This window comes from Osmia bicornis, chromosome 15, assembly GCF_907164935.1.
Source record: "Osmia bicornis bicornis chromosome 15, iOsmBic2.1, whole genome shotgun sequence".
NCBI classification, from domain to species: domain Eukaryota; kingdom Metazoa; phylum Arthropoda; class Insecta; order Hymenoptera; family Megachilidae; genus Osmia; species Osmia bicornis.
In genome coordinates, this window is record NC_060230.1 from 6,203,799 (window position 1) to 6,223,599 (window position 19,801).

At 40.9% G+C, this 19,801-nt stretch overlaps 3 protein-coding genes across 12 annotated transcripts in view; 1 reads left to right on the top strand and 2 right to left on the bottom strand.

The window, feature by feature from the left end:
• Positions 1-225: 225 nt before the first annotated feature.
• Positions 226-2,141, bottom strand: LOC114877835 (odorant receptor 13a-like). Its single transcript, XM_029190898.2, has 7 exons — positions 1,918-2,141; positions 1,542-1,850; positions 1,177-1,463; positions 1,017-1,116; positions 854-958; positions 641-790; positions 226-579 (listed from the first exon to the last, which is right to left on the bottom strand). The coding sequence occupies exons 1-7, from the start codon at positions 2,071-2,073 to the stop codon at positions 523-525; spliced, it is 1,164 nt and encodes a 387-aa protein (XP_029046731.2). The 5' UTR covers positions 2,074-2,141; the 3' UTR covers positions 226-522.
• A 1,018-nt stretch (positions 2,142-3,159) lies between these two features.
• LOC114877834 (bromodomain-containing protein 7) lies at positions 3,160-8,933 on the bottom strand. Of its 8 annotated transcripts, none has more exons than XM_029190896.2 (5): positions 8,599-8,932; positions 7,598-8,016; positions 6,860-6,970; positions 4,353-6,053; positions 3,160-4,281 (listed from the first exon to the last, which is right to left on the bottom strand). In XM_029190896.2, exons 4-5 carry the CDS (start codon positions 5,941-5,943, stop codon positions 3,620-3,622), a joined length of 2,253 nt encoding a protein of 750 aa, XP_029046729.2. In that variant the 5' UTR covers positions 5,944-6,053; positions 6,860-6,970; positions 7,598-8,016; positions 8,599-8,932; the 3' UTR covers positions 3,160-3,619. The 8 variants fall into 8 exon arrangements, with proteins under 8 accessions (XP_029046729.2, XP_029046728.2, XP_029046726.2 ...); XM_029190895.2 differs by having other exon boundaries at positions 4,353-6,056; XM_029190893.2 differs by lacking the exon at positions 6,860-6,970 and having other exon boundaries at positions 8,599-8,933.
• A 2,426-nt stretch (positions 8,934-11,359) lies between these two features.
• LOC114877825 (solute carrier family 12 member 4) overlaps positions 11,360-19,801 on the top strand; it is a 69,633-nt gene continuing 61,191 nt past the window's right edge. For 2 of the 3 annotated variants that reach the window (XM_029190876.2, XM_029190877.2), the window contains exons 1-2: positions 11,360-11,765; positions 11,894-12,791. In XM_029190876.2, the coding sequence (XP_029046709.1) occupies positions 12,716-12,791 (76 nt within the window). In that variant the 5' untranslated portion in view covers positions 11,360-11,765; positions 11,894-12,715. The remainder of the gene's footprint in view (positions 11,766-11,893; positions 12,792-19,801) is intronic. The other variant, XM_029190878.2, reaches the window with a different exon arrangement.

Genomic DNA, 19,801 nt, shown 5'->3' on the forward strand with positions numbered 1-19,801 from the left:
CCAAAGACCATTCGCTCATGCTTTACCCCACCCAAAGAGAACTCGGCCGTACTCGTTACATTTTCCTTAAACTTATGCCCGGATAGTTTGCCACGACCTAAGTGATAAGTCGATCAAACAATTTCAGAAAACAGATGATGTTCTTTGAGATTGGTTGATCTAGGTCTCACCCTTACCTAATTGATAGGGATTCTTATTCTATTGGAATCACCGTAGTACATTTTGGATTCAGATGAACCATGGATGAGCGTTAAATTAATTGATAAAAATTTTATTATTTGATTTATTCAAAGAACCTGTTACCTTGATCGTCGCATCATTTGATCCTTATCACTTACGTCCTCGGTGTAATCAATCCTAAACACAACGAAATGCATGTTGTTTGTTGTATGTACACTGATATTTTTAGACTAGTGGAACGACTATAAGTATATTCTATGTAAGTTGAGTCATCGTGAGATGAGTCCGGCTACTATCATAAAGCATGTCGCGTACGAGCATGTACGTTCATCATTCAGGTCATTAGTCGTCTTTGGTAGCTTGAAGAACCGTGAAATACGAGAACGACGTACTGAGAACCTGTGTAACGCACAGAATACTCAAAAGAAGTATCATTAAAGAAGTTCACAAGCATACTCACCGATGAAAAGCTCTGCAAGGACATGCTATAAAATTTCGCTGCTGTTATCTTGGACGGTATCATCGAACGCATCATCATTATCTGAAGACTCTTGCAGTATTTGCTACCGATCCATTCGCTACTGTACGCAGATTCACCCACTGCTTCGCTCTATATCATCGATAATTAACCTTTATTCAAACCATTAAGTCATAGATCAGTTATAACGATCACCTCATCGATCAATCCGTTTCCGCTGAAGCTGAACATGAACAGTTCCATTATGGCAGAGTTCAAGAATGTCGAATATTTCATTAGCCGTCCCTTATCCTCCATCATCTGGAAAGTTTACTTTTTATCGACGATGCTTCGACTTGTGTACATCCAACGAACGCACCGATGTGATCTGAAATCCCGCGAAGCAGATAAGTCCTGTGCTAATGACGAATTGTCCCAAAGCCAGGACATTTATGATCCTCTCGAGCGCATCCGCGTATCTGGAAACATAGATCGTCCTATATAATCACACGATTGTTAACAGAATAAATGAGACCTACTCTATGGCTTGCTGATGTCGATGCACGCAGTCCGCCATGACGAAACCGGAACTAGGATCGTTGCCCTTAAAAGCCTCCAGTCTTTTCCGGAGAACCGCAAACTTGGCCGAACCGTGCATTATCACTATCAGATTGAAACTAGTGGCTCCTGCGATCATGCTTCCACCAAAACCACCCGCTGTTACGTTAAACAAATACAGGCACTCGAAGACCGGCGACACTGTTTGATTGATGATAAAATAACCCCGGAAAGGAAGTATCTTCTCGCTCCCATTAAACACGTAAATCTGAGGAGAAAATTACTCTGATCAAACATTCTGCAACCGAGTGAAACGTCTTCAAACTTTGTTAAATAAATCACTCACTTCCAAGATCGGAACGCACATGAATAATACAATTGTAATAGCCACAGTGCTGATGAAGTATTTGGCGAGGCGATAGGCGAACATTGTCTTCTCTTCTAAAACGATCCTATCCTCGGAGGAGGAACTGATCCAATCCTCCCTCATCGTGTTCACAACGTATAACATATCCTTCTGATGAATCGTATAAACTATCAAACGAACGATGCAAAGATAGAAGGCTGTACAAATCAAGGCACATTCCGTTGCCTCGTCTAGATCGTCCAGATTGTGAATCACATCGGCCGTCACCGCGATCGACATCACTACCACCTGTAAACTCGATCCTTTGTTTTATTTAGAGTGAAATATTTCGAAATTTTAACCATCCGATACTTACCAAGAGAAACATAGAAAATAGGTGGAATTTTCTGAACAATATCGTTCCTCGGCTGCTGTTCTCTGCTAATGGCCAAATTGAAATTATTTTCGCGGTGAGCATTATTGGCTTAATGAGGGTGTTATACTCTTTCTCACTATGCGATTGAAAATTCATTTTCACTTCTCGGGTTTCACTGTATCAAGTCGTGCGAGGTTCAACAAAGTGATTCTATCACGATTCGTTCACTCTGATGGTCTGAATGCATACTCCAAGAAATCGCGAAAATTGTTCTCGAGAACGATCGAACAGAAAATTGATCGGTAACATAAGTGATACTTAGTGTTTCATAGTGGAAGGATAGTGATTCAAACTTTACGACAGTTAACTGCTATATCGAACTTCGCGAATCCTCTCTAGAGGATAATATAATAGTTTTAAATATATGGGGAAGTACACGGTGTTCAACCTATTATTTGAACAAATGTGTAGGTTTATCGGGAAATGATAACTTGTAGTTTCCCTCTTTGTATTCAACTTCCTGATTCCTTCCTCTTTACTGCCGTTAGGAAAATTACAACTTCCAAGAAAGTTTTGTTACATCTTTTTATTTTCTATTTTAATCAAAGTATCATAACTACATTAATTAATTTAGAAGGAGGAGAGGAGGGTATTTTATTAAAAAGTAATGGATTTAATAAGTTGAAAAGGTTGTATGAATTTTATTTTATTTTGTTTTTAATTTTACATGAATGCCCGATTTGAAAACAGTATTGCTGGCGCCATTGGACGATGAACAGTAGAACCTGAATTTGAATTCCCTTTAGTTCCAAAAGTCGCCGCTCGGAATCGTAGAGTGCGCAGTATACCGGATGAATATCGATGCGCCACCATGCGATAAAAGTTTGTAGTACGTTCGTGACATCCATAACCGGCGCGCGTTTCGTGTCAAATTTTATTCTGATTTTAACAGAAAGAAATTAATATTTTAACGTGTGTTATTGTGTCATATTGTTCCTGGGAGATAATGTACAAATTTTCTAATATGGGGATAAGAACAACGCATACAGCGATTGAGTAAGTAAATAACACACCTTTTCCATGAAGACGCTTTGATTCATAAATACGAAAATGGAAGAGAAAGGAATTATTAACTGACTAATGTTTTATATTGATCATGAATTGATTATTTGATTTAAAAATATACTTTATAAGTATTTACAATTTCTGTATATTTTAATACGTGAAAGTATTAGATGACACTGTGCAACAGAAAAGTCTGAATTTATTCGAATACAAAGTATTTTCCTTGCTCTTAAAATACGTATTTGCGTTTGCGTAACATTTCGACAAACGATTAACATCAAAATTTAGGATTAAAAACAAAAGTAAGAATAAAGTAAATTCCATTTGATTTATCTTTGGGTATAATTCATTAAAATCTCTTCAACATTTATAATGAAACAATATTCCGCATTACATGTGTATCTCATAAAAATTTTACAAGTGTTCCATTAATATTATTTGTTACGCAAACTTCATAAATAATTATATAAAATAAGCACGGTGTTGATTGCATGACAACACGATATGGGGACACGACCTTATATTTATTAAACAGTACGCATTTTCGCATTAAACCTATTGCTGTTGATACGTAAGAAAAATGTACAACCTGTGGGAGGTATATAAACGAAAAATATATTATCGCGAATCGTACACACTAAGACTCAGATAAAATGTCCTCCAATGTTTTATCGTCGTGAAGAGGGGAGTGTCCTAACGTAGGATCGCTCTCTAGAAATTCACGAAGTTCGGTTTCCAAATCGGGAACCGCGGATGTTTCTGTCGTACCAAGTAAAGATGGCGGCGTCTGACTGTGCGCCATGCCAATCTGTATTTGAATAGGTGGCTGATTCGCGTTCACGATACTGATCGGTTGAGCTTGTTGGCTAGTCGTTGAACTGAGTAAATTTGTGTTTGGAATCGGTGAGGGAGTTGGCAACAAATTCGGCGGAACTTGATTAGCGTTAGCTTGCGATAATAGATTACTTTCTGCGACGATAGTCGGGTTATGAGTGATAGGTTCAACCTCCATAGGCTCTGGTCCTCCAAGAGGTGCTATACCCATGGCCTTTCTCAAACCTTCCACGGGTGCGATAGCCGAAGGAGGAAGCTTCTTAGCTATTTCCGTTAAATTGTCTGTGATTTTGTCAGCTATCGCCACCTCGATTTCTGATGGTTTAGGAACATTCGACAAATGAGGGGGTGGTGGAGCCGAGAGTCGTTCGTGTTGTACCTGCTTCAAACGATTCAACATTTGCGACGTATCGTCCAAACGACTTTGCAAGGCTGTACGTTCCTCAGTGGTCTTTAAATCAACATCTATAAATAGAATAAAGTTTATTAAATATTGTTTTACAGAATTTTATTGATTATTCTGAAAATATAATTACCTAGATTTTCCAAGAAATTGACATCGATTCCTAGCTCTGAAAGTGTTTTCAACTGATCAATATCAACTTTAACGTTGTCAACAGTTGAGATATTTCGAATTATATCTTGCATAGGTTTCTCTAGTAAATGCTTTATCTTCTCCTCCTCTTCTTTGAGCCTTCGTTTTTCCTCGAGGAACTTCTTGGTCTTTCTGTGATCACCTCCTGTCAATATATCCAGTAAATCGTCGACCATAGTCAGAGTATAATCACAGTCTTTAGCAAAGTCTAAAATAGATTCCGCGTATTGTACAGCCGTCTCATCGCCATACGTTTGGTACACCAAGTCTGTTTCCTCTTTTGTAAGATTGGCAAACGTAGAGTCATAACTTGGCGCGTATGAGCCAAAGGCACCGTAGTATAAAGGTTTTACTGGTTTAGACATATTTCTCCTGTCTTCACGAAATCCTGCTAATGCCCCAGTACCATGATTCAATTTTCCTATCAGTTGACCTAACGATACCGGTCTTTGATTGGTTCCTGGAATCACTCCATCTCCGGGTACTATTATCTGTAAACTAGTAGTTCCATCTTTCTTTTGTCTAAGGAAACCCATCTTCGAGTTCAACCTTTTCAACGTTAACTTTTCGGATGCTGCTTTAGCAGCACCTCGCGCTTGTTTCAAGATCTCTTCAGGAGTCAAATCGTCCGGGATAGCTTCGAATTTACCTAAATTCGCTAATCTCATTTTCCTCTGATTCTCCTTTCTAAGTTCCTCCGCTTCCTCATTGCGCTCCTCCTGTTCTCGTTCCCGTTCGATTTGCTCTTCCGTTACTGGAACATCTGGATTGTTAGGATCTTCTGTACCTAATTCGAATCCAAGTTCCTCTCTTGAAATATCCTGCATATAAGTTAAAACGGGTCTTAATTGACGAAGCTTCTCGGGTGTAACCATTTTTAGACCAACGTGTAACAATTTCTTAGCTGCCTTGTAATAAATTGTATCTGGGTGATTATAAGTAGTAGCATTATCACACATTAACTTGAAATCGTCTATAAATTCGTTTAAATTTTGATAATTGTTATCATCTATCTTCTGTTTTATGGTACTGAAATCCATAGGATTAGTAATGATTTGAGAGTAACCAGGCGCAATGCTATCTGTGACTGGCCAAGCAAAAAATTGCTGTGGGTCACGTTTTTCCATTGACCTGAGAAGATGTTCTAACAATCGTTGAAGGGGTGTACGCTCGGCAATTTTTCGAAGCACACAAGTTCGAGGCTCACGATGCGGAGACAGAGAGCTAATATGGCTAGTAATGCCAACTCTGTGCTCTCCGCTCGATGGGGGTCTAGGAGGTAGCAACTGGTGATTAGGAATCTTTTTGGGGACTTCTGCGAAACTTTCATCCGCATCTCCTACGGATTCTTGACTTGACTCTTCTCTTCGTCTTTTCTTATCTTTATGATGGTGCTTGTGTCTTTTATCCTTCTTTTTCTTTTTCTTCTTGAGTTTCTTATGCCCCAAATACCTATCGTATTCAGACTCCTGCGTTACGGAACAGTTGAGACCCAACTGTTGCTGGTACACACCTAAATGTTGAGACAACATTGTTGTTTGACTTGGAGATTCGTTGCCGTATTCAGGTGTGCCACTACTACCCCCCACCTTTAAAATTAACTTCAAGGTACGGGGTTTATCCGTGATTGTATAGTGCCCTTCTGCTAAAACAAGAGAAGAGGAATTAATTAGTATATACAAAACACACCTGTACTGGCAACTACTAGATGCTTAAAAAATCAAAGCATTAAGCTATAAATAATACTCTTGAAAATCTATTGCATGCAATCAAAAATATCTTGCAGAAAATCATACAAAAGTGCAGAATAACAGCATATTGTTGTAATGTAGAAATATGGTGCTAGATGTTGCATATATAATCTTGCAGGATTATAAAAAAAAAAAAATACAAACAAAAAGTGTCTTGAATTAATACAATCTACAGGATAGTAACAGAAAGGTAGAAGGAAATGTTGACAACACTAATAAAGATGAGTTTATAACAGGACAGTGACCTTGTTTTCACATTCAACAAACTGGAAGCGAGATGGAAGTAGCTTGACTTAAATTAAATAAACCTTGATAGAAGTATGCAATAAAATAATTATCGACGCATCGATCAATTGAGTCTGCAGGAATAATCAGGAAGGAGCAACCGTTGAAATCTAAAATACCTCAGAAAGAGGCTAAGCAAAAGCATGTATGGCGTTTAATGCCATAATACAAAACAGCCAGGGTACTAAGTGATTGAAGTGCAACAGACATAATAATATCCCAGATGATACAGAGGATCTCTATGGCTATAACAAAACTAATAATACATTTGAACAACTAAAGATCTTGTTGCACTTCAACTAATCTTAACAGACAAAAAAACTGAAAGGGTTTGGGACATCTGAGTAATTTTGGAAGCACAGCTAGTTTCTGTCGTGCAACCAGTCCATGTCCATTGTTACACGTCACTTACTTCCACGTTGCACCTGTTGCAGTGGAACCTTCGTTTATACTTTTGAATCCACCTCACTTCTACTCCAACCTCACTCTCAGTTTGTCCATGGTGAAAACGTAGTCAAAATTCCTGTGCATCATTAAACTATGAGTACAAGAAGGATTCCAATGAAAATATTAGAAAATATCAATTGATCAAAATCCTCTTGCTATACGTTAAAATTCTATCCAAAACCTGCTCCTTGGACATTTTAAGAATATTCTTTTCATTCGAATCCTCGTGCAGTTGACAATGAATGTCAACACCATAGAATTATATTCAGTGACATATTTCAATAATAAAGTACAGACAAACATAAAACAAAATTGAACGAGGACAAACGAAATATTCGAGAAATCGTAAACACCCGTTGCTTCGATGAACGTATGTATGCATTCAAGTACAAAAAGCTGTGAAAACAGTATGCAATGAGAACACCTGATAACGTAGCAATGAGCTGTCATCGCGGATATGATTTGATCAGCGAACATAAAAACAAATATCGCACTAAAGCGACAATCGAAACGTTTGAATTGAAGGCGCGTAGCGAGCTCATTTGGAACACACTGTACAGCACGAAGTACAACGACTATTTATATAAGACGGCACATAACGCGACGACCTGGCGATGTCAAGATGATGTTACGAGACAATTAAAAGTGACGAGAAACGACAATAAAACGATCGAGATACGCCGGATTCGACCCCGGTCCTCACCTTCGTGCCTTTCGCGCTTGTGCTTTTTATGCTTCTTCGAGCCCATGGTTTGCACGTCGGGCCACAGCCTGGTGGATTATTCTAACGATAAACAGTAAACACTACGTCGTAAACCAGCACGGAACGCGGTTTGCGATAGTACCGCGCTCCGTTACGTGTGTAGACAATACGGCGGCGGCCATTGAAGACGTCACAGAAGTCCAAGCCGTTATGGTGGATGCACGTCTTTCGTTTCCCCCGCCCGACCATTTATCCGCCAGCTGCACCATCATGGCGACGCGTCTTTCGAAGGAGCGCGATTTACGAATTCGTTCGAACATTAACTTATCAATTCCAGCTTGTTTTGATACAATGCAAAAATCATTCCAAATTCCTTCAAGTGCTTCCACTTGCGACATAAGACAGATACCAATTGTTTCCTTTATAACAGAAAGTTAATCATACAAAAGGGGTAAGCATACCTTGAAGCGTTTTCAAACATGCCGGATCGAGTATGTTTCAAACACTTAATTTGCCTTCAAGCTTTTATAATTTCATCTATATACATTGAAACTCATTTTCATTTTATCAATGCAAGATGAATATATACTAAGCGACTAAATTTACTCTATAGTTCAACACGCTATATTACTCTTTCTACAAGCCTCCGCCAAAGCGTTTCAAGTGGAGTTAATTAAGAATGCAAAACCATGCAATATTAGCTCTGGGAACACTTTGAATTCGAACCGGTAGAAACTTAATGCAACGAAAAAGCGTCGCAGCGTTTTATCGCAAATCGGATTTGCATCTGGGCGGCTGCATTCAAGATGCACAACGATCACACTGACGAAGTCGTAACATTTAAACACGATTCGAAAGGATCATTTATGGCACAGGGTTGCATTTTCGACCGCGTCCACGTCCAAATAATCGAGACGAACCAGCGTGACACTGTGCACGGAGCTTTAAAGGCGAAATGCGCTTCCTAACCTACAAAAGATGTTTGAAGTAGCAGCACTTACCGTGCACCGAGCAACGAAACACTCGACCGTATTCACAGGCACGCTTTACCGCACAAGATTGTCCCACTAAACGAGCCGACCACTATGCCGAAATCTCTTTTCTCCCTTGGAATATCCAACAATTTACCGCGGCGTCGACAGACCAAGCCGCGATGCAATTAAAGGGGCTACGATCAGCTGTTTCGGTAAAACCGTCTAGCGAGAAAGAGAGGGAAAGAAATGTTCCCTCAGTGGCTTCGAAAAGAAAAAAAATTCACACACACTGCAGATGATGGCGTGTTCCCTGCGTTCCACGATGCCTCGAAAGGCCGTGGTGCACTCTAGACACGATTCCTGTTTGACTCGCCCCTTTAAACTCCCTGTGGTCGGTCGAGAAATGCCGAATGGGAGAGGGCTTGCCGGCTTTAAGCGCACCGGATTCACGACTCACGATGTTTCATTGTTTCCCAAACTGTCTTTTGATATCATCATGGATCATTTTAACCCATTAATACCCAAGGTTGCGTATAAATACGCAACACTTTTCTGTGCCTTTTGTGATCCTCCATTTTTTTTTCTAGTACCCCTTCATTTTGGGGAAATACTTCATATATTCGTGACTTTGATTTTATAAAATGGATGACAATAATTAAATGAAATTTCTGAAACAAGATAAAACTTGTTGGAGTCTGAAAGGCTCCATCTTATGGATTAAATCTGACAAAAACGACGAACGGGACAGTGGATTTGCATCATCAATGGTACGCGAAAATAGACGAAGCCGAAGAACTTCAGGGATTCTGCCCCGTTTTGGAGTTTGCATTAAAGCGGCGCGCTCGCCGAATATTTCCATGAATTTGAAATGCTAATGCGGTTTTTCTCGCATTACAAAATGTCTTACGAGCAAACGACGCCGGCTTCTGAATCGTTAACGTCCTTTGCGACGGGTTTCGGCATCTGTGAGCTTTGAACGTTACAAAATCTACACGAACACATCACCGTATGATGAAAGTCCACCTTTAACGACAATTTGTATCGAACGAGGCTACCTGGACGAAAAAAGAGCTCAAATATCGGCCGTTGGATAAAGTGGCCTTTACGAAACACTGCTATGGTTATTACCTCCCGTAGGTACCCGAATAAAGTTTTAAGACCCGCCATCGGAGTATCTTTTCAATCCTGCTCGAACTTTTAAGCTAATACCTACGTGGCCAATAAAATTTTAAAGTCACCCATAAAATGTCTATTCTGATCAATTACTGGGATAGTTAAAGATATTGTATACAATATACCCAACGTTTGGCAAATTTTTTAAAATTCCGCGTGACGCAGCTGGAAATTAGCCCGCGACATTTAACTTTTAATTTTCAAATAGAAATGAAATTTTATTGATTACTTCAATTACATAATAACACGAGGAAAAACAAGTTACATGTAAAGGATAATAATCTAATAATATCAGACGATTAAATCCACATGTTGCAATATGTGATCATGAATCAACTGATAACTGGTACACACAGTATACAAGTTTTAAAGAGATTAAAGATAATCCTATGACAGTTTGTTTTTGTTTAACCCTTTTGTGATAAAGTAAAACGCAGCATATATACACGTGGAAATTTCCCGAAGGAATGCTTCCGTTTCCTGCTGCCACCTAGAACAGGATATTCGCAACCCGGTGAAATCTCCTGATTACTCATCGTATTGTGGGCGAAAACGAAATTAATTCGTATGTGTATACATATATGTATTTACATTTTTGCGAAAATATCATTAGGATGCACTAATGCAACTGTGCGAAATATGTGACACCACTATTGGTGTGGAAGTTCGAAACGGACCTGGTCCTCCTCATCCTTCGTCTCTCTAGAAATAATTAAAGTCGGATCCCCCGTACAGAAAAATCTCAGTTACGCCAATGGACATCACGCGCGTGCATGATATGTATAAATGCATTCGCATGACTCGAATGAAACGCAGATAGCCAAAATAATTCATTCAAATTATTATTCGCGATTGTTGACGTTCGCGATAACCGTATCGTTATCGGTCAGATAAAAAGAAAGTCCAATTTGTAGTTCAAAGCGGTCGAGCATTTCGAAGCGATCGCACTTGAAGAGATTCCCCGGCAATCGATACTCGAGCGTTAACGCTCGAGTCCCTTTCTGGCTTTTACGCGAAGAATTCGCATGTGTATACCTGATTCTCTATACCTGAAATCCTCCATTTGCATTGTAAATGACCGTCGCAATCCGAAACTGCTAACAAGGTTCCTTCGTAGAGAGACATTGACCGCGTGGATCGAAAGTTAACAAGTTTTCCTTGGGGGATTCGGTGTTTGCTAAAAAACAGACGCGAAAACGACGAGAAAGAATGGCGTGTTGAACGAAAGATACGGTCCTGGAAAAGACGCATGTGGATGCACTCACACGTGGCTGCTTTTGCGTGTTGTCTGCGTCAATGAGTCTGCGGCTCGTCGATGGCGCGTACTTCGTCAAAGCTCTTATACGGATTAAATAGTAACGATTCTTTTCTTCTTTTTTTTAACAAGTGTATCATCAGAGAGAATTATGTATTCAGTGTTTACATAATTAGAATTTGATCAATTAATAAATTTCTATTTTGTAGGAGAGGGAAGATTGAAAAATTCAATGAACAGTAACAGATTTTGATATAAAAAATTTATTTAATCGATACAAAAATCAATTTTCTTTGCTCCATAATTTAAGCAAAGAATTTTCCCTCTTCGAGGAGTTCGCACAGTCATCGATTATTCCTATGTACAATCGGTTATTTCCTTTCTTCGCCTTTAACGCACTCCATCCTCTACACAAACATCTTCGCGAATCGTAACAGACCTACCCCTTCCTACACCGATCCTGCCGGTGTATTTACAAACGCGTTAACTTCCTCAGTCTCCCGTATCCAACGTTTCGATTTCGTTTGTCCTTTCGTTCGCTTGCCATTTGCTCGCCATCCGTCGTGCAATTAGGACGTTTCCTGTGATGGTGGCACAGGAGGGTAGTTTTCGCGATCGCTACGGTCCTGGTGAAAGCCGTGGATGCACGCACACGTGGGTGGCTCCGTTGCGGCGCACAGTGGTGCAGAATATCGAGAACATTTATATTCATCATTTATCATAAAATTACATTTTCATAACATTTTGTAATTACACTAAGCACAAAGTAAGTACCCGGTTTGCACGATACAGGGGTGGCTCTGATCAGGTGGCTGTCAAGCGACAAATATAAATAAATCATCATTGTTCACATTATTATAATTCAAATCATTCGTTTATTATTATTTGTAACAGATGGCGAATACAAGAGAACTGTAAGAAGAAAAAAGAATTTATTGGGATTCTGCTTGAACGTGCGGCGCCCATGCTTGGTCTGTCTGGCAGAAGCGTGTTGTATCGCTCGGTGGGCCCCCTGGTGTATATGGGCGTGCACACACGAGTTAGTATCGTGCATATATATAAAACGGCCGATCGGTTCGGAGCCACGAGTACGTCTCGTGTCGGCGTAGCGTGCACAGTCGTCGCTTTTTATTCTAAACGAACAGCGGTGTTGTTACGCGAACTTGTTACGAGTCGCGGGAGTGTTCGCGACCCCATGTGACGGCAACGACAAGCAAATACGGTGTTATCGTACGGCACACGAGTTCCACGCTCGCGGAGAGCGTTTGAAAACGCGAAGAAAGCTTGTGCATAGAGTTGCAAGTGAAAGAACGATAAAGAGAACTGATAGACATAGAACTTTAGACAGAGACAGAAACGCGATATCGTTTCTTGCGTTTCCGTGTCTTTATCTCGCGTTTACGTTCGTTCGTTGCTCCCTCTCTTTCTTGACCGATTCCTCGTGGTGCGTTGGCGGCAGTACGGTCATACCGCGTCAAGCGGAAGCCTGTAGCGTCCCGGCGAATGGAGAACGCGTTCGCCAATCGTCGCAAACGAAAGTGCGGGAAACTTTTGTTATTCACCAACATCGTCGGATAAGTTTGCTTATTCGCGCGGTTTTGCGGTTGATCGTGGATTACCAGTGTGTGGAAGGAAGAAAAACAAACATAGTAGAAGTGGAAGAAGTAAGGTTGCGGTGTTCGAGTGGCGGTGTTCCGATTGTGAGGATACGGAAGAATGGAGCGATTCAGAGTGACGCCGGCTAATAGTACGCCACAGTACGTACCTCAACAACAACAATCCCTGGACTATGGTGAGTAGTATTTTTAATTAGAATATATCTTCATTTTTCTATAACCGGTGATAAATACTGGAAATTTCCGGTTGCAAGTTTGTTAGCAACTCGATAAGTCTTGCAAATGAAGAGCATAGAATATTATGCAAATTTTATAGATTAACCGTTAAATCAATCGGAAGTTTATTATTAGATAATATTTAGAGTACTCGGATGATCCATCTTTATTAATCAACAACTCCGCGATATGATTTATGCAATATTAAGTGCTTAAGATATACAGTAAATTATTCGAAACTACTTGAACTTAGATCTCGATCTAAATAATCCAAACGCGTCAGATTATTCGTCACGTGTTACTGATCAATCATATTCGTAATCGCAGAATTAATTTACAAAAGTTTATACTTTTAATCATCGAAATTACGTAGGCCTACCGAATTAAGGGTTTTCGCGCGAAGGTCGATCGATCTCGTTCAGGTAACGTAACCACGGGCTTCGAGTTGAACTCGATGAAAGTAATCGATCGACTAGTTCTTTATTAAGCCTTTCCTTCTATTGGAATGCCGTTGTTTCCTAATTAAATTCTCCGTATTTTGTCGGCGATTAGTTCTCTTATCGTATGTACAGAATATTTACGCATTGATAAATTTTTTAATTTTCACACCAATTCGCAGTAGTAGATTTACGAAATGATATTTGCTCGACATCGAGAAAATTATTGTTTGAATATCGTTGAAGCAGTCTTGGTAATCGATGATACGGCAACAACCGCGAGTTAGTTACGCGTCGCAATTTAACACCGCATTCCGTTGGAAGAATAAACCTGTTAAGTAGATTGTCAAGAACGTTCAGTGATAAGCGATAAGTGTTCACAGAAATATTTGTAACAAATGCTAATGAAATTTTAGTAATTAATTAATGAATATAATTAAAAGGATTAGATTAAACGGTTCACCCGGTATAGCGTTTGATCCGCGTTCCTAGATCGTTAATGTGACGACTATTTCCCGCGTTGTGTATATTCTTGATCAAAATTAGCACTCGCCACGTTTCGGTAAAGATCTGACGTAGATTCGTGGGTGGAAATATGAAACACTTTTTAAGTATTGATCAAACATAAGCCCCTTCCGGGCAACGAACCCGCACACGTGTTTAAAGAACATTCTGAACGTAAACAAAATAAAATCCTCCAGTTTCCTACATTGTCTACATCCGATTCAAGATGTTCCGAACGGACAGACACGCGCAAAGGATACCCAGATAAAATAGAGACGGTACAAAAATTGAAAAAAAAATGGAACCCGTGAAGATAACGGCGAAGAAGAAGTTAAGCGAAAAAGCTTGACTCTTTTTCATGGTCGTTGTCGAGCGACGACGGATATTCGTAGCATCGGCTCCAAAAATAAAGTATCGAGGTAACACTGCAATTGTCAAGGTCGACTACCTTGGTTCTACCCGAACCACCACGATTTGATTATCGAGTCAGTGATTCTCAATCCCCATGGCTTTTTGTCGGAATCAACATTGATCGATATTTTCATTTGATCTAGTTATACTTATCTTCCTTAATTCAATTTTTCTAAGAGCTCGAAAACATCTCAGAAATATTTTAGATAAAAAATGGCCCCCTATTGAGCTAGGTGAACCACCTCACCTGCTGCGACCACTTAACAGTCAGTGCATATCCTCTTATTTCGATGCACCATGTAACGTCACGATTTCTCCACCTTGCCCTTCGTAAGGGTTGCAAGAAAGGAGCCATTTGCTTATTCTGGTATCGTATGAGAACCACTCGAGCCGCTCGAAGGTTGGTGAAGTTCGTCGGCGAGAAAGGCAACGGTTTTCAAGGAGGGGTAAACGGGGCAGCTGCATCCCCTGTTACAAAGGCCGAGGCACCGAGGGGTCGATAATCATGCAACCCCACTCTACGCATTTGTATTTCGCCTGTGATCGTGCACGTGATGGATTTGTAAACCCTTTCCTCTTCTCGATCAACCCCCACAATCCAACCCCTCCTTTTCTCTCCTTCATTCTTTCTCATATTCGTGTTTGTCTGTCGATGCACGTCACGATAGAGATGCACGCGTCAGGTTCGCCTTGTTCGCGTCAGTTTCAACGGTGTGCGTTGATTATTCGCCTCTAATCAGCACGTGTACGCACACGTTTTCGTGGATCTTCTACGCGGGAAAAGTTTTTAATTAGCCGAGTAAATATATCTCTCACGCGGCTAATTATTTCAAATATATCGTACTTATTTTTGCGTTACAACAAAATTGTATGGTTTTTTTTTTTTTTCATTTAAATTTCATCGCGGTGATTTAGGATACTTTCGCAGGGCTAAGCTTCTTTCATCCCTTAACTCGTGGCACTTAATCGAGGGTAGTTGCTGGTATTTTGAGATAGGGGGAAATAAGATTCAAACGATGCCAGAACATTTATCACGCGAAGGTTTCTTGTGGCTGTGTCACATGGTAAATAGAAGCAGTTTCGAGCAATATATCGTACCCTTTGTCCGAGGTGTCGTGCGAGAGACGTGGCGCCCTCAGACAAGCGAAACTAGACCGTGTAGCTCGAGGCAAGGGTAGACACCCTTTCTTAGCCGCAGCTTAGTCGACGCGACCTGGAGAACAATTGGAATCCCTGGCTAAACAATTCTCTTCAGGTAAATCCCTGGGGCGATTCGACGGGCCTAGAAATTCTTTGTTTTCAACCTCTAATTTTAATGTGATTGTTACTTAACATTGAGACGGCTGTTTCGACTGCGTAAAAGAGATCAGTAAAATTGTAGAATTTCTTGAAATTATTTAACCAAGTAACTTTGATCCTTGACCCATGAATAAGTGCACTTGTTTATTCGGTCAGATAAATCTTAATTATAACCAGGTAAAAATTCACGACTTTTTTCAAAAGCTTTCCGTGTCAATCGCATAACGCGAACCGTGAATTTTTCACGAAAATAACAGAGCGGAGAAACGAAATATTTTCTCGTCACCTTTTGTGAAACCGCATAGAATTTGAGGAAAAAGCGAGTCGCGACACGGTTTGAAGCTCCAGTTAGCGAGGTTCCCGAAGCAAGTGGAGACGGGACAAAGAAAAAGGAGGAGGGTTCACGAAGCTTTCTCAAAATAATCTTTCCGCAGCTGGATACGCGGAACGCCGCGTCGCGACGCGTCCGCAAATGGCAGCCTCCGCCTTCGTCTAAGCCTCGACGAATAACCCTGCCACGTTACCGTAATTCTCTGTTGATAAACACGGAGAGAGAGCCGCGTTTCAGTTCCCTGGCAGCCTGCCATATTCTGCTCCGAAACGTCTGAGTATGTTCGCGTTACGGCCGTCTAAAACACCTCGTTGGAAATACATATTCACCGTGTGTGTATGCATAATACGTTCTGGCGTGAACGAACCACGTTGCTCTATATAACAATAGCATTCACCGGTCGAAAGCGAAACGGTGTCTGTGAAAACGTGCAGCCACAGCTTTCTTGTTAATTCATTTAGAGCGTCGTTACCCTCTTGAATACCGACCGAGTCATTGAAAAGGTGTCGCATTGTCGGAAACATTTGTATGCGTGCTTCGAGGAAAGGAGATTTTTTTTTGTATCAGAAAAAGAATTAATGAACAGCCTGCAACATCGTGTCTTCGCAAGAATTGATTGGAGTGAAGCGACGAAGGCGAAAATAAGGCAGGTCAAGGAACTCCGATGACTCGAAGAAGAAGAAGGCTGGGACTTTCGACAAAAGAAGGATAGAGACAGTTAGAACTCATTGACTCGAATGAACCGATAAGAAACAGACATCGTAAACGATATCGACGAGCGAATATCGGGGGAGACAGGTAAACGTAACGATATAATAGTCAGGTAAAAATAGAAGAAGTACTAGTAACAAAGGCGAGAACATTCGATACTTGAAGTAAGGTTAATTAAAATGCAACGGATGTGAATCATATTACTTCTGTTTTTAACCATCGAACGACGGATATCGGGTCAATGATGACGCAGGTCTACGAAATGTGTACAAGAACGTTTCGACTAAAGTTAGGAATTCAAATTATTTGAAATTTCTTCACTCGAGGGGGTTGAATAGAATTAAGAACGTTTGAAATTTCCTCGACTAACCCGAAACGATTAACCGTTCATAAACTGGAGGTGAAACGAAAGGCGGGGAGAAAATGGAGGTTTAGCTCCCGTGGGGCGCAAACAAAGTGGCTAACCGTGAACACGTTGGTATTATCGAGGTTGCCCGGTTTCGGATTAAACGGTAAGGTGGTCGTGAACCGTTCGCGATACACGTTCTAATTTCGCCTGGCTAGCGAGCGAACAAAGTTCGAATTAATTATCGTGGACGGTCGCTCAAAAGCGACGCGATAGTATCCCAAGGGTGGTTGCACTGAAACGCTCTCCGGGGTATTTTCCAATCGTAATTACACGCTCGATCGCGCGTACGCTTAAGGAACGAGATTAATGAACTCGAAGTGGAATAATCAATCTTGCGGTGTTCAATGATTTTTTCTGCAACAGTTTTGTCAGAATGTCTGAGGGTGAATTTCTCGTTTCAATGCCATTTTTCCTACGACGGCAGACGCGCGTTAAGTAATTTCAAGGCGATACGACGTAAGTTGGGCGACAGCTGCTCGCGATCCTCCTCTTTCTTTCTGTATCTTCGGCCGGATATATTTTTAAGTTTATCTGTCGCGCACGATAGACTCGGACTGGAACGGGACAAAAGCGGCCGCGGTATGCCAGTTGGCGTAATTCAGATATTAATACACTAGGCGTCTGCCTGGACACCAGCACGGGTTGCTTCTCCTCGAGAATTCGTGACGTATCCCAGGGAATAAATGTCAATTGACATGCGAGGTCCACGGTGGAACGATCTTTCCCACAGCTATCCACTTGGCGATACCGTTTGCCGCGACACCAGCTAACCTCGTATTTACGTTTCAGCTTAGTCTGCTGGAAAGATTCATGAATGAATAGCTCCTCTCTTATTGAACTTTCATACCCGATGAAATTATATCAAAACCATTCTTTTATCATAATTTATGTCTGTCCTATCTTTGAGTACCCTTTTTATTGCCTTTTATACGATGGTGCTTTGAAATATCATCGGCTCTCGAGATAACGAAGAATTTTATTAACTGAACATAATTAAAACTTATTAGAATACTTTTATACAGCTTCCATCTTGGAGACTATTTCTGTTCTCTAATAATAATGTAAAGTTTGCGTAACATTATATCGTTCATGGAATTCGATGCAGAAGACGGAGAACCTGATGACCGGTCGGGCGAGGAAGGTCGCAAACTCTGGAAACGCGGTGTTCATTAAACTCTGACCTGTCGATTAATCGTTATGCTCTTGACCACCCGCGTAACCGTAGAAGGCGGCTCGCTTTGAAGCTTTTATTCATCGATTTATTTCCAGAGAACGAAAGAACGTGGGAAACGCCGTGAATCGTGATCTTTAACGAACCCGTCTATTAATTGGGAGATACTATTTTTAATTTTTAAGTAGAAATCTGACGTATCCGACAAACAATCGACGCGACGATGAGCGACCAAAGACGTGGCCGTAGAAGCGTAAAAATCCAGACGGTTGAATCACCCTGACGATCGCAGAAGCCGCCTCGAACCGCTTTAAATGATACGTCGCGCGTGTGTGAAAACAATAACGGCGTAATTGGGCCAATAATAAAATAATTGTTAGCGCTTGCTTGGGTGTTGCGTACGCGTTCTCCTCTTCCTCTGCGATCGCGCCGCGTCTTACGCAAGACGCTCTAACAACGCGGCAAATTTCACGCTAAATAAATCCTAAACGCTTAAATCTTCATTCGACGTCGATTCGTAAATTTAAACCGTACTGAAACAGACGTCCACTTTTATATCATCGGAGAACGTTTATCCTCGTCGAGTATCTGTAGGAACTCTGACAATGAATGTATCCAGGGTATTAGACAAAAGATCCTTCGACAAATGCATCATTAAGTTCCATTTCGCTTTCTATTCAACCGGCCATTTAATTCATTATCCACGGTTAATATGTTTAACCGCGTTTCCTTAGCCGGAATGTCAACAACGAACAATAAAATCAGCTCGGCGTCGTTAATCCAACGTTACCGAGGCAACTTCGGCGCGGAACTTCTCGAGGAATTCATCTTCGTGAGTGCACACCGATGTAAGGGAAGGAGAAAGAAGTCGCGACCCAATTTCCCCGCGTTTTAAATATCTCTACGTCTATACGTTTACGGCGTGCTTTTCAATATTCATCAGAATCGCGTATCCATCGTTTCGTTCTTTATCCTCAAGAGATCTTGTCTATTCTGTGACACCTGGAACTTGGAGAAACCTGGCCCAATTTGATTTCCGCCTCAGTTGCGATACATCGTCCTGATTCCGGAAAGTTACGAACCTATTCGTACTACCTAATGTAGTACTGTTACCAATTACACGAGAGAATTTCAATTACGTTCGTAATGTCTTCGCGTTTGTAATCTTGACAAATATTTTGTAATTTTCTTCTAGACTTTGATTCATCGTTTCCTCCTTGTTAATCGCGTTACCATGAGTTTGATGCTGTTGACGGTAACTCGATGAAATCTAAATTCCCTAGAGGTCTGAAACGTTCGAAGTAACTTGCGAAACGCTATAACCGTGGAAGACGGTGATCTGGTCTCGCGGTTGCTCCGTTCAACCGCGTCGGTAGTCTTCGATTAATTGTTTAAACTCAATATCGTTAATGGGACGCCGCGATGCCGAGAGATTTTAGGTCATGTCCCCTTAGGAAATCGTACTTTCTACATCGCATTCGATGCCGTTCCCGTTCGTCTTCTCGATACCAAAGTTTCCCACCCCGGTTTTTCTTTACGCAATAAATCTACATGTATATTATCCTTGCCGTACTATCGCAACCCTGTATAAGGTGAAAGACGAAGAATTTTACACTTGAGAGATGAAGATAGTACACGAGCTGAGCGACGCAGTGTCACGTTCAGTGTCACTTTATCTTTTCGAGGAGGAAACCGTG

Bases quoted from the DNA above. Each gene is read 5' to 3' on its own strand.
- LOC114877835 (XM_029190898.2), bottom strand. From the start codon at position 2,073: ATGAATTTTCAATCGCATAGTGAGAAAGAGTATAACACCCTCATTAAG. The intron at 959-1,016 runs GTGCGTTCGTTG...TAAACTTTCCAG, and splicing joins CGGGATTTCAGATCACATCG to ATGATGGAGGATAAGGGACG. The intron at 791-853 runs GTGATCGTTATA...TCGATGATATAG, and splicing joins GAAACGGATTGATCGATGAG to AGCGAAGCAGTGGGTGAATC.
- LOC114877834 (XM_029190890.2), bottom strand. From the start codon at position 7,371: ATGTTCGCTGATCAAATCATATCCGCGATGACAGCTCATTGCTACGTT. The intron at 6,057-7,247 runs GTGTTTACGATT...CTCTTGTTTTAG, and splicing joins TACGTTCATCGAAGCAACGG to CAGAAGGGCACTATACAATC. The intron at 4,282-4,352 runs GTAATTATATTT...TTCTATTTATAG, and splicing joins CAATTTCTTGGAAAATCTAG to ATGTTGATTTAAAGACCACT.